At 39.8% G+C, this 13,977-nt stretch overlaps 1 protein-coding gene across 3 annotated transcripts in view; it reads left to right on the top strand.

Annotated features, from left to right (window-relative positions):
- The window catches only part of CPVL (carboxypeptidase vitellogenic like), a 129,706-nt gene extending 115,936 nt beyond the window's left edge, over positions 1 to 13,770 (top strand). For 2 of the 3 annotated variants that reach the window (XM_040259715.1, XM_040259713.1), the window contains one exon: positions 13,092 to 13,345. In XM_040259715.1, the coding sequence (XP_040115649.1) occupies positions 13,092 to 13,196 (105 nt within the window). In that variant the 3' untranslated portion in view covers positions 13,197 to 13,345. Of the gene's footprint in view, positions 1 to 13,091 lie in introns of all 3 variants that reach the window. The other variant, XM_040259714.1, reaches the window with a different exon arrangement.
- Positions 13,771 to 13,977: the final 207 nt, after the last annotated feature.

Genomic DNA, 13,977 nt, shown 5'->3' on the forward strand with positions numbered 1-13,977 from the left:
CCACTGGACCACCAGTGAAGTCCATGTTTAACTGTTTTGATAATGTCAATCTATAATTTTAATTTGCAATCTCTAATACATATGTATCATAATATATATATATATATGAGTGAATCATGTATTTAAAAACATTGCTCTGAGACATTTATAGGTGACACTAAATAGCCATAGGGGTCTATGGCACAAAAAGACAAAGAACCTGTGTGTTAGACTATTTGAATTGTTGATAATAATTCCTAGACCCTCCCATGTACCCAAACATGGGCCACCTTCTCAAGCTGAGAAGTTATGAACTTGAATTTTATTTATTACCTTGGTGATTCTCACTACTTCTACTATCACCATACTCAAGTGACCCTGAAGTATAGGGATTAGGAGAGTGGATACTGTGTTCAACCTGGATTAGCTCCTAGCTCCACCACTTACTAACTGTGTGACCTTGGGCAAATTTCTTACCTCTCTAAGAAGTTCCTCATCATAATATTAATACCTAATTCTCTTGCAGAAGGATTCATTATTAGGATTAATTAAGATAATGCTTATGTATTCCTTGATACACTGGGACCTAGTAAGCATGTAATAAATATTAATTTTATTGTCCTTATTGACCTCTCCTAGCATGAATCTGTTTTCACAGGATAAGAAGCTCCCCCCAGTCCCTTCTAATACAGTCCTTATGAGATACTATGTCTTAAGGGCTCAGATGATGAAATGGGGTATTATTCATCAGATAGACCTAGAAATATTTCCACTGTATCTAGTGTTTACTTTACCATAACATGGAAACAGTCTTGATGAGAGATGGAAGAAGTGGAGGGGCCTGCACATTTTGTTCATGGCAGTCTAACAACAGTATATGAAAGTTGCTAAATTGAGTGATGAGATGTTTCTAAAGCATTTGAGTCCCTTCTAGTTTAAAAGTGATCTGAAACATCCCTGTTGACAATAAATGAAGCATCCAGCCTTTATTTTATTCTGTTCCCCCCCCGCACCCCACTTATACTGATCTTCTAACATACAGAAACAGGGAAGAAGGGGAATATAGAGGCTTAGATTTAGAGAATAAAAAATAATCTAGCAAAACAAAAAAATGTTTGGCAACTTCTTGCTATTTTGCTCTCCAGCATGGAGAGGTGAGTGTTTATTTTTGTTCCTCTATTATTATTATTATTTATGCAGCAACTAGAGTCCCAAGGTTTCCATTCTGGTACCAGTTCTGTCTTCTTGGAGCCGCTTGCCAGAAGGGCACTTCCCACTTTTGCATTTGTTTCGTTCAATTGCTTATCCATATTCTTGCCATTTACCATGTTTAGACATATGGTCCATTTCATTATCTCTGTGTTGGGCAGAAGGGAAAAGCACAACAGAGAACATGTTAAATTTCTTATAGATTCATTTTTATGAGTTTGGCAGTATCAATAGGTGGGTTTTTTCTGTTTTAATTAAAAGTTGAAGAATTACCAAAAATATGTATTATACTTGTATAAGATCAAACAAACAATGGTAAACGACTACTCCTGTGCTTACAGGTCACTTGGGAAATGTAGCATTACCAGCAGCGCACGCTCCCAATCCCATTCTCTTCCCTCGCTGGCCCTGGAGGTAAACTACTGCCCTGAGTTTTGTTTCTACCATCCTTTTTAAAAAATTTATAGTTTTACTACAGATAAACATCTCCATAAACAATATTTTACTTTTCATGTTTCAGTTCAGTTCAGTTCAGTTCAGTTCATTCGCTCAGTCATGTCCAACTCTTTGCAACTCCATGAATCACAGCACACCAGGCCTCCCTATCCATCACCAACTCCCGGAGTTCACTCAAAGTCATGTGCGTTGAGTCGGTGATGCCATCCAGCCATCTCATCCTCTGTCATCCCCTTCTCCTCCTGCCCCCAACCCCTCCCAGCATCAGGGTCTTTTCCAATGAGTCAGCTCTTTGCATGAGGTGGCCAAAGTATTGGAGTTTCAGCTTTAGCATCAGTCCTTCCAATGAACACTCAGGATGGATCTCCTTTAGGATGGACTAGTTGGACCTCCTTGCAGTCCAAGGGACTCTCAAGAGTCTTCTCCAACACCACAGTTCAAAAGTATCAATTCTTCAGTGCTCAGCTTTCTTCACAGTCCAACTTTCACATCCATACATGACCACTGGAAAAACCATAGCCTTGACTAGATGGACCTTTGTTGGCAAAGTAATGTCTCTGCTTTTTAATATGCTAGCTAGGTTGGTCATAACTTTTCTTCCAAAGAGTAAGCGTCTTTTAATTTCATGGCTGCAATCACCATCTGCAGTGATTTTGGAGCCCCCAAAAATAAAGTCTGACACTGTTTCCACTGTTTCCCCATCTATTTGCCATGAAGTGATGGGACTAGATGCCATGATCTTCATTTTCTGAATGTTGAGCTTTAAGCCAACATTTTCAGTCTCCTCTTTCACTTTCATCAAGAGGCTTTTTAGTTCCTCTTCACTTTCTGCCATAAAGGTGGTGTCATCTGCATATCTGAGGTTATTGATATTTCTCCCAGCAATTTTGATTCCAGCCTGTGCTTCTTCCAGCCTAGCGTTTCTCATGATGTACTCTGCATATAAGTTAAATAAGCAGGGTGACAATATACAGCCTTGATGTACTCCTTTTCCTATTTGGAACCAGTCTGTTGTTCCATGTCCAGTTCTAACTGTTGCTTCCTGACCTGCATATAGGTTTCTCAAGAGGCAGGTCAGGTGGTCTGGTATTCCCATCTCTTTCAGAATTTTCCACAGTTTATTGTGATCCACACAGTCAAAGGCTTTGGCATAGTCAATAAAGCAGAAATAGATGTTTTTTCTGGAACTCTCTTGCTTTCTCGATGATCCAGTTTTTGTTCCTTTTCACTGCTGAATAGCATTCTATTGTATGATTACACCATTCATCCATTCCACTGCTGATGGACATTTGGGTTGTTTCCAGCTTTCTGTTACTATAAATATTGCTGCTATGAACAATATTGCTGCACATATCTCCTTGGGCCTCCATGCTAGAGTTTCTCTTAAGAATAATATGTAGAGGTAGAACAGATGGTTTAATAGTGTTTGAACCTCTTTAGCTTCCATAGATAACACCAAACTGTTTTCCCAGTTGATTGTATTCTTGCCAGTAATATCCAAGAGTTCTGATTATTCCACTGTATCACCAACTCTTGGACTTGTTTCTTGGTATCTTTCACCTGAGCTTATGAAGTGGAAAGGGGCCTAATGTCTAACATTCATAGTCTAGCTTCCTTTTCTCTCGCTCTCATTCCCATATTCTTCTCTGGCTATCGTCAATTAAAAGACTGTAGTATTCACACCCAGTAAAAGGATGGAATGGACGTGTCATGTCTAAGTCTTAGTGCTCCTCTAGTTGGGAGATGCAATTTTCTTTTTGGATGACCTGGGTTAATGTTGGCTATCAAAATACCCAGCTTAAAACAATTAGAAATTTAGTCTTTCGGCACCTTTTTGCCTCAGCTTACCAACAGTGGCTTAGTATAAGAAGCAACTAATAAAAGACATTTCAACATATGTCTGGATTTGCAGGCAAGCTCTGGACTACAGGGAGAAAAATCTGAATCTTTTTCTAACACTTCCATCACTTTTCCACTGAAAGAACAAGGAAATGGTTTAGCCAGTTGCTTTGCTGTGAGTCTTACCAGAAAATTAAGAATAGCTATTGGCAAATACGACTCACCCCGTTCTTTAGCTAGCCTTTCTTGCATTTGGTTTATAGTACCCTTCTCACTGACTTGATTTTACTCACTTCCTAGTGCTTGACACAGAAACCACAAAGAACTACTTGAAAAACACTAATTTTATACAAACCAATTAGAAAACATACAGCATTTTGGAGGACATTAAAAAAATGGCTATACTACGTTATGATTTCTTAAGTGAAACAGTTTTTGCTTTGTGGTGTTTTAAGAAAAGGCACAAATTTTGAAAGATGCTATTCAGGAACACTCTGAATATGTGTTTTAACTTGTTTAAACTTTTTCCTTTTAAAATAGCCTCCTTAGCTGGTCTTAACTAGTATTCTTCCTCTCCAACCTACCCTTCTCTTTGTGCTTTTTCCAAAATGCAAGTCTGATCCAGTTTTATCCTTGTCTAAAATCTCTCACTAACTCTCTGAAGAATGAAGTCCGAACCCTATACACACAAAAGTAAGGCTACTTGATCTGGCCTCTGCTTCCTTCCCCAACCTGGATTCTCACTCTCCCTCTTTCTTAATTAGAATCCTGAGAAACAAAGCAAAACATGTTATAGTTCCCCAAACACACCTTACTCTTTTGTCAGCCAGTAATTCCCATGGGATTCCCTTTGGTTTTCATACCAGGCCCTTCTTCCTCCTCCAACTGCCTGGAAAACCCCCATTTGCTTTTCAGAGCTAAACACCAGTATCACCTCTAGGAAGCCCTTCTCCTAGAATTCCTCCTTTTCTGCATCTCTATGTACAGCTCCTGTTGCAGGCACCCCACTGGGGTTTCATTTACCTTTCTCCCCTATTTGACATGGAGCTCCTTGAGGACAGGAATAATATCTGATTTATGTTTGTAGCAAGCCCCTTAGCACAGTTCCTAGCACCCAGGAAATTTCAGTGAATTAGAATTAAAATCAAGTTGGCCCCTAACTTATGCCCACACCCCTCTCACTACTGTGTGTATTCAAATACTACAGTTCTCAAGGAATGTAGTAGTGGCTCACCACTTGTACACACCAGAATTTCTTCTAGGAAATAGACTAGACATGCTGAGATAATGAATAGTTCAAAACAATTCCCATCAAGCGAAAGGATGCATTGTTTATGTCCACTGAAGACTATTTCCTTTCTGTGTTACATAAAAGAAAAACGGAGAAATATTCTGGGAAACAAAAATTTATGGAAGGAGTTGTAGAAGTTTCATTATCTCAGTGGCTGACTAGTGTGTCCTCTCCAAAAAAATTGAATTCTCGGTATTTGATGATTTTTTTTCCGTTTTCTTAAAACACACACACACACAGAGCTTGCTTCCTGAAAACAAAGGAAATAATAAACAATAGCAACTCCCAATTTTACTCTTGACTATTTGCCAAGAGTCAGTTTAGTTCATGTGATTCTATTTCATTAGAGAGGACTGATTAGCATAAAAAGAATGCTTCTAAATTAAGCTACCCAAATATGCACTTAGTTAATACTCAGGGAGCTAATTTATTGTGTTATTTAAAATATAAATTGGATAGCAGATCTATTTGCTGAGGTATAACAGCTAAGCAATGATGCATAATTTTCTCTTAGCTGCTAAGTTTTTTTTTTTTAATAACCTATCGAAATTTAACAGAGAACCTAAGAAGGCTAACATTTAAAGTATTATCCACACATGGAGAATGGGTTTTAAAAATTAATGATATTTGAGGAACAAAGGGAATTGGGGTTTGCTTTTTAAACAGTAACTTTTTGTTGTTTTAATTTGAAAGTGTAACCAGATTTACTTATCTGGTTGCTTATAGGAACCAAGTTGCTTATGGGAATATTAAATGGGGCCAACATGGTACAGTGTGGAGTGGGTAGAGAAATGAAGGAACAAAATAAGGTTGTGTTGCGATATTGCTGCATTGTCAGCTGGACTAAGGGCACTCTTTTTGCCTGCACTCTTTGGTTTATCAGTAAAGACGATGTAGATTGGAAGCAGGCAAATATTAATCTTCTTGATGTTGTTCAGTCACTAAGTCATGTCTGACTCTTTTTGCAACCTCATAGGCTTCCCTGGTGGCTCAGAGGTTAAAGCGTCTGCCTGGAATGCAGGAGACCCGGGTTTGATCCCTGGGTCGGGAAGGTCCCCTGGAGAAGGAAATGGCAACCCACTCCAGTACTCTTGCCTGGAGAATCCCATGGAGGGAGGAGCCTGGTAGGTTACAGTCCATGGGGTTACAAGGAGTTGGACACGACTGAGTGACTTCACTTCACTTCAGACTGTGGCCCACCAGGTTCCTCTGTCCATGGGATTCCCCAGGTAGGAATACTGCAGTAGGTTGCCATTTCCTTTACCAGAGGATCTTCCCAACCCAGGGATCAAACCCGCATCTCCTGCATTAGCAGACAGATTCTTTACCACTGGGCCACCAGGAAAGTCCATTAATATTCTTACCTTCTTGCAAATATTTTAAACCCAGCCCATCTGATATCCTGAGCCAAGGTTTCAGAGATTTGGGCCTTATAATTTACCTATTTGAATGAATATTTCTTTTGTTTGGGGAAAGAGGAAGAATGGCCTAACATTTCATGTTTCCCCAGGAGAGTCAAAGTATCAGAGAACCAGTGGTCTGAGGTAAACTAGCTTGGAAAGGAAGGGAGACTCGGATCTCTAGTGCTTGCTGATTTCCATGGTGTAAGCTGTCCCACCACGGCTGATTTCAGGGTACCAACATGATGTCACTTAAAGTGGAGTCGATCAGCAATGTGCTCATTAATCCAATCTCCTGAGCCAGTGGAAAAGAACCTCAGCGCACTACTGCTGGAGCCGACCTGCACTGCTGTTTGCAGGAAGCCAAATTTTGGCAAGTTGGCCGGCCCTTGTTTCCATGTTACCCAGCAGACAGTGAGTCAGGATCTAAGTCCTCACACCACTCCTGGCAGAGAGCATTTGCTGCTCTAACCTCTGCCCTCTCCTCCACTCTCAGTCTCTCCTCCAAAGGAAAACTACAAACTGTATGTAGCTCATAAAGTTAGATATTGAGTAAGGTAATTAATGAACTGGATCGTGCTTTTTATTCCCTTGTGGATATCAAGTATAAAAACTGGACATGAAGGAAGTAAAAATTTGATTACTTTTTAACTGCATCAAATCCTGTGTTATAAAGTGTGTTCTTAAAAGGCAAAAAAGACAGTGGCTTTTTGCCATTCTGCTAAGACAAGTAAGGTCTTGCTTGCTTGACATTTCTGTGTGGAGAGAAAAGGGTGTTTGGCATTGCATGTGGTGAAAGGGGGTGGAGGGAAAGAATGGGATGGATCTTGGTGTTGGCAGGCTTAAGGGATACAGTTTGCTCTAGACAGGTAAGCATATTGACAAAGGTTTGATTTCTTATTTAAGTTGCTTCCTTACTTTAATTGGGACCTTCTTTCCCATGGAAGGAAGGATTTATAGCATGGAGATAAAAGAAGCCTGGAAGAGAAATATATCCCTTCCTAAACAAAATGTTGTGATCCATCTTTCTGAAAAAGTATAGTGGTAGTAAAGTTTACAGTTCTTAGTAACTTCTGATCTTTCTCTGCTCTTAAAAGGAAAACATACTCCTTTGACTATTAAAATTCAGATAATGGCACTCTAGTTGAGTGCTTATTATTTGCCTATATGCTACGTGGTACGAGCTTAATATGCATCTGTGGACTGAGTGCCGTGGGGTATTTTATATGCACTGTTTCTCTGAATTCTCACAGAAAGTTTACTTTTCTTATGGTGACTAACCATTCCAGATTTCAGCATTAGCACTAAGGTTCTATGCTCCTAATAACTTCTGAGTCCTAGGTAAACTGAGACAACTGGTTGCCTTAATTCCTATCTCCATTTTACAGATGGGAAAATAGGGATAATTAAGTCATTGTGCCAAAGTCACAGAACTAGGCTCAAACCTAGATCTGCTGACTCATGATTCCATGACCTTAAGTTTTTATTGTTGTTTTTAATAGTGGCATTGGTTTGGCACATGCTATTAATGTGTCATAATGAAAAGCGGAAATCTTAAATTATGATCTTGTTTCAATTGATTAAGTTAGATGGTGCACCTGGAAAGCACCTTGGACCTGTAAGGTAGCATCAAAGTTATGTACTGACTACTCCAGAAATGATGCCGCTGCTGTGGCTGCATTTAGGTCAGCTAAAGCCGTCTCTGGGGTCGCACAGAGCCGGACACGACTGAAGCGACTTAGCAGCAGCAGCAGCAGCAAAGCACCTTTCTGCCTCCGTAATCATTTGCTATAGTAGAACTTACAGTGGCAAATATGAAGGAGTCTTCCCAGAGTGTTGTGGGAGCAACACTGAGCCTTGATCTTGGCTTTTTTTCTTTTATTGAAAGTGATTTGCCTCACTCTTTTGTTACGAGGGGGCTGCTAGCAAGCTTTGGCTTATTTTTTATTCTTATTCCCAAGTACCTTTTCTTTTTAGTATACATTTTAATTGAATGCCTATTTATTTAATTTATACTCAGGGTTCATGTCTGAAAGTGAAAAGGTAAGCATTTGTAAATGTGGAATGGAATAAACATAATAAAAGAACTCTAATGTAAATCAGAAACAAACAAGATGATCTTGAGTGTCTCCATCAATCTGTAGTAGAAAACAAGAACTAGAAATCTGTCCTCTTTAAAATAAATAAATAATAAAAATTTTTTGAAAATAATTCTCTGTATAACTTGAGCTTAATCCTTAATTTTAAGGTATTTATTAGAATAAATTCTTTTAAAATGAAAAAAATGATGAACTGCTGATGAGAAATGGCAGTGGATGTGGCTGTGGATGACATCTTAAATTTTGATTTTTGGAACCGAGTGGGAGAAGGTAGGTAGACTTAAATCAAGACACCCAAGCTCCAGCCTGACACTGTCACTCACAAGAGGTATGGCCTGAAGTCAGGCACCAAAACCTCCTCTGTGAATCGGAGGAGGAGGGGAAAACTAATCTGGATGAACTCTCAGATTCTCACGCTCTACTACATCAAGTGGTGAGGGTGATGTTAGCCACTTGCCTCATGGTGATGTCAGGAGGATGTGTTCTAAAGCCAGGGTTGGCCAACTCTGCCTCTCTTTCTATGGCACACAAGCCAAATGGCACCCACTCCAGTCCTCTTGCCTGGAGAGTCCCATGGACGGAGGAGCCTGGTGGGCTGCAGTCCATGGGGTTGCTAAGAGCTGGACATGACTGAGCGACTTCACTTTCACTTTTCACTTTCATGCTTTGGAGAGGGGGATGGCACCCCACTCCAGTACTCTTGCCTGGAGAATCCCAGGGACAGGGGACCTGGTGGGTTGCCGTCTATGGGGTTGCACAGAGTCGGACACGACTGAAGCGACTTAGCAGCAGCAGCAGCAGCAATGTTTGAAAAATATAAAAGATTTTTGTTTCACATAACAGTTGTATGAAGTTCTAATTTAAGTGTCCAGTTTTATTGGCACACAGCCACAGTTATCCAAAAAAAAAAAGAAATTGTCCTTTTTCACCTGCCCCCTGACCTGCTTTGGCCGTGTGCCTCTTGGTTAATAACCAAGCTGCATGTTTCAGAAGCCTGAAATGGGGAGGATGTTCATGTGTTGGGGAGCAGGGAGAGGGTTTTCCACTTAACTTTATACCTGATTAATCACTAATTTTTCAGGTTCAATCCCAACATCCCTCTTCTCTCGCCTTCTTACCATCTCTGCTTCACATCATTTCCCACCTGAACAGCCTCCTTGTCCCAGTATCATTTCCTTCAAACCAGCCCCCTCAGTGGCTATGAAGTCATCTTCCTTTAATGCAGATCTGAGCATATCACTATTCTGCTTCAACCTCTCAAGGATATACCCAGAATAGGCAACAAAAACATAGAAACAAAAAGTAGGTTAGTGATTGTCAGAGACTGGCAGGGAGACAGGAATAGAAAGTGATTGCTAATGGGTACAGGTTTCCTTTGCAGTGATGAAAATATTCTGCAACTGGATAGTGGTGATGGTTGCTCAACATTGTGAATATATTAAACGTTACTGAATTGTCCATAGTAAAATGGTTAGAATGATAATTTTATGTTATGTGTATTTTAACACACACACACAAAATCTGTATGAAAAGGTCGGTGGATCCCAGCAGCATGTCATATGGGGTTTACCTGTTCAGCTGCTCCTTCTGCTTTCTTTCTAATTCCTCATAACCGGAACTCCTTTCAGATTCTTGCAGGTGCAATGCAGTTTCATGCCCCACTGTTTCTGAACGCAGTTTCCTGTCTTTACTGCATCTCTTTCCCCCTCCCCACTCACCATTGTCTGTCCAGTGATCTGCTCCTCCTTGACCCCCCTTGAAGTCTCCCATGACACATCTGTGTCAACACACCCATTGTGAATTTCCCCTTATATTTCATCTCAAAAGGCACAGCTGAGAAATCTTTATTGCCCAGTCCATGTTTCTAGTTCCATGGAGAATCATATTCTTTTCTAAAACATAAAGTGGAATGAAGCTTTAAAGTGTTTTGTATAACTCTTTTAAAATTCATGACATCTGGAACACATGAGTTTAGCAGTTTCAGTTTTAATGTGAAAGCACCCAAAATATCCAGTTTCTGGTGATGAGACCATTTCTATCCAGGGAGCCTCAAGATTAGTCTGGTCACATTTAAATATATAATCATGGCCCTGTTACATACACACCTCTAAAAACTCTGGAGTGGTTTCTGTCCTTGATTTGTGAGTGGTGAGTGGCTTGGCTATTACAACAGAGTGGTTTATTTTTTCAGCATTCATAAATTCATTTTTGAGGTTAACTTCAGCAAAATGCTATATGGGAATCTGCTAGAGAACCTACTTTGAGAATTTTGTGGCATGTGAAAAAGACTGTTCTTAAATGAGCTTTTCTTTCCAATCTTAATGACACCATTTATGATGTCATTTGGTCATTACGTATGGCAGCTCAGAATTGGATCAAGGATCAGGCAAGTCATTGAGAGTAAGAATTGTAACACCTAACCCCTGTCACTGTCATCTCTTCTTCGCTACTTGATTATCATAGATGTAGAAGGGTGTCATTAGTAGATGTTACACAAATTTTTCTTTGTGTTTTCCCTTGATGTAAAAACAGAACAACCTGCCACAAAATAGGAAGTTCTTTTAAACAGAGGTCCTCAAAGAGTAGTCTTTGGACCAACAGCACCAGAATTACTGAGCAATTGTTAGAAGTGCAAATTCTTAGTCCCTGGCTGGGACCTTCACAACTGGGAGGTCTAAGGGTGAGAACCTAGCAATTTACTTTAACAAGCTTGGGTAATTTTATTCCCCTTTAGGTTTGAGAACGACTGTTTTAAACAACTCCCTTAAACCAAGATTTTTATGCTAATGTAGGAACACGATGTTCTACGTTAGTTATGCTGGTTACATGAATTTTGATCTTACATTTTGAATAGAGATAATTATTGGAAGAATAATTACAACAACTAATATTTCTCAAGAACCATCCCAGGCCAGGCACTGTGCTGTGTTCCATGGATATCATTCCTTTAATTCCTTATACAACTATCCCAGGACATAATATTTCATTCCCTGTTGTACCGTTAAGAAAACTGAAACACAGAGATGTTAAGTTGCTTGCCCAAGGTTATATAGTTTGCTGTGCCTCTGGTCACGCTCCTGTCCTCCGACTCCCAAGCCCAGGCCATGAAGCACTGTGCTAGCCCTCCATTAGCAGTAGCCCTGGTCGGCGAGGGAGGCAGGATGATCTTTAGCTCTTGAGTATTCAGTTTCTTACTGTTCTGGACGATTGCTGCCAAACTCATTTCCAGCTGAAGCAGCTGGGTTTTGTCATAAACACGACTTTGTTAAGTGTCCTCAGCTGAGCTGAAGTTGCATGAAAATCACTCATCTGATTCCTGCCAAGGCTGGAGGACTGGATGGGAAGCCACAGGAAGAGAATTCTAGCCTGGGGTCATGGGGGGCAGCAGAAGTCTTTCTCCAGGGTCACGTGCATGGGCTCCTGTCACAGATGTGTTCACTTTCGGTCTGAGACAAAGAAGGGAACATGCTGGGTTTCCAAATGCAAGCTGGAACACAAATGTAGATAGGTATTGCTGTCATAGCAGCAAGGCACAGCTGACTGCTGGTGGAGGGTAGCATGAAGCAGTTGTCTCCAAAGGCCAATGAGGGGTAAGTCCATCTCATAGTCCTTGCTGCTGCTGCTGGTGGAGGGTAGCATGAAGCAGTTGTCTCCAAAGGCCAATGAGGGGTAAGTCCATCTCATAGTCCTTGCTGCTGCTGCTGCTGGTAGAGGGTAGCATGAAGCAGTTGTCTCCAAAGGCCAATGAGGGGTAAGTCCGATCTCATAGTCCTTGCTGCTGCTGCTGCTGCTGCTAAGTCACTTCAGTTGTGTCCGACTCTGTGCGACCCCATAGACGGCAGCCCACCAGGCTCCTCCGTCCCTGGGATTCTCCAGGCAAGAACACTGGAGTGGGCTGCCATTTCCTTCTCCAGGGGATCTTCCCGACCCAGGGATCAACTGGCATCTCCTGCACTGCAGGCAGATTCTTTACTGTCTGAGCCACTAGGGAAGCCACCGGAGAATCCCATTGTATGTCAATTTTACACAAAATTTGGGAGGAGTATACTGACATCCCCATCTTACTCTGAAATGTGTCAAAAAGATAAGATGGATTAATAGATGGGCAGAGAGTTGCAGCTGTAAGAAAATGAGTAAAGTGTTAATGAGAGTATCTAAATGGTGTATATATGAAATTCTTTCAAATCTGCTATATGTTTGAAAATGTTTTATAATAAAATCTTGGAAAAATAGAATTCTAATTTTTTGCTGCTCAAAAACACTTTAGGCCTTTTAAAATTTCAGAGTTCTTTTTTGTTGTTGTTTTAATTTTTTTGAGACTCAAAATATCTCCTTTATTACTGGTAAACTAAGGTAGAAGGTGTAGTTAAGGTAAAAGGTGTAGCTTAGTGTGAAGGCCAATGGACCAGCTTACTGAACGGTAGAATTAGGTACATTTCTCTACCTAGTTGCAACCAGTAGCTCTCCCAACCTCAGGCCCCTAACAAGGTAAGAGTTACAGCACAGCATGGAGAAGCAGACAGCTCCCTCCTAAAAAGAGACAAAGAAGAATTTTCCAGTTTCATACACATGAAAGATGGATGCAATTTGGTGTAAAATCAAATAACTACACAATTTGAAAACTTTCTTACCTTAAGGTACCTATTATTAATGCCATCAAAAACAGACAATCAGCATATCCAAAAGCATGAACTGATACACTATGTTCTTTATTTCATGTAAGCTTTAAGAACATTTTAATCCAAATTAAAAGTTTCCATGTATTTAGAATATCCAGTTTTCTAAATTTCAGTTTTTCTTCTGTTTTTCTTCTTTAAGGTAATTGTTCGAGGTGGAGGCCACATTTTGCCCTATGACCAGCCTCTGCGATCTTTTGACATGATTAATCGATTCATTTTTGGAAGAGGATGGGATCCTTATTGATGGATAAGCTGCTTTCCTAAAGGAGACCATCATGGCTTTTAATCTTTGAAAAGAAAATTTTCAAGACATAAAATGTTACATAAATAACAAAATTATCCTTTTAAAACTGCAAAATGTTCCTCATCAATAAAAATTATCCTTAAAACAAATGAGGCTCTGTTTTGGGGGAGAGATGGTTCATTACAAAATTAAGTGTAAGAAAATGTTGTGCATGAGTGAGAATTACACATTTATCTTAACGGTTACAAAGAATGGATTCTGAGACACCAACTCAGATAGAAATGGATAAATAAATGGCCTGGAATAAGAACTTTAACTCCCTTCTCTAATGATGTGAAAAGTGCAATAAATGAATAGAGTTGTAAGTATCTTGTTCTGTAAATAACAGAAAAGTTTATCATACCATGTATCTGAAAGTGTTGCATAAATATTAGATAAGGACATCTGAATTATCATTCCAAATGAATAGATGAACTTATAATAGTGGTGAGAAACAGACTTCAGAATGTAGAAAGTCTTAGCAAGAAAGGTGGCTTGCAATTCTTTGAATTAAAAATCTTATATGTAAAAGAAATAATGTATCTGTATCTACTTATTGATGATAAGCAGAGAATCTTATTCAGAGAACATACTAAATCTTTGCCTATTCTTTTTTTGTTCTCTCTCTCTCTTTTTTTTTTTTTAGTTCATAGGTTTAAGTATGCACATTTATCAAACAGCCTGCAGGCCATATTAGTTATGAGCTGTTTTTACCCTGAGTTTTAAATTCTGTACTTCTTTA

The sequence above is a fragment of the Oryx dammah genome, unplaced genomic scaffold (genome assembly GCF_014754425.2).
Source record: "Oryx dammah isolate SB20612 unplaced genomic scaffold, SCBI_Odam_1.1 HiC_scaffold_18, whole genome shotgun sequence".
NCBI lineage: Eukaryota > Metazoa > Chordata > Mammalia > Artiodactyla > Bovidae > Oryx > Oryx dammah.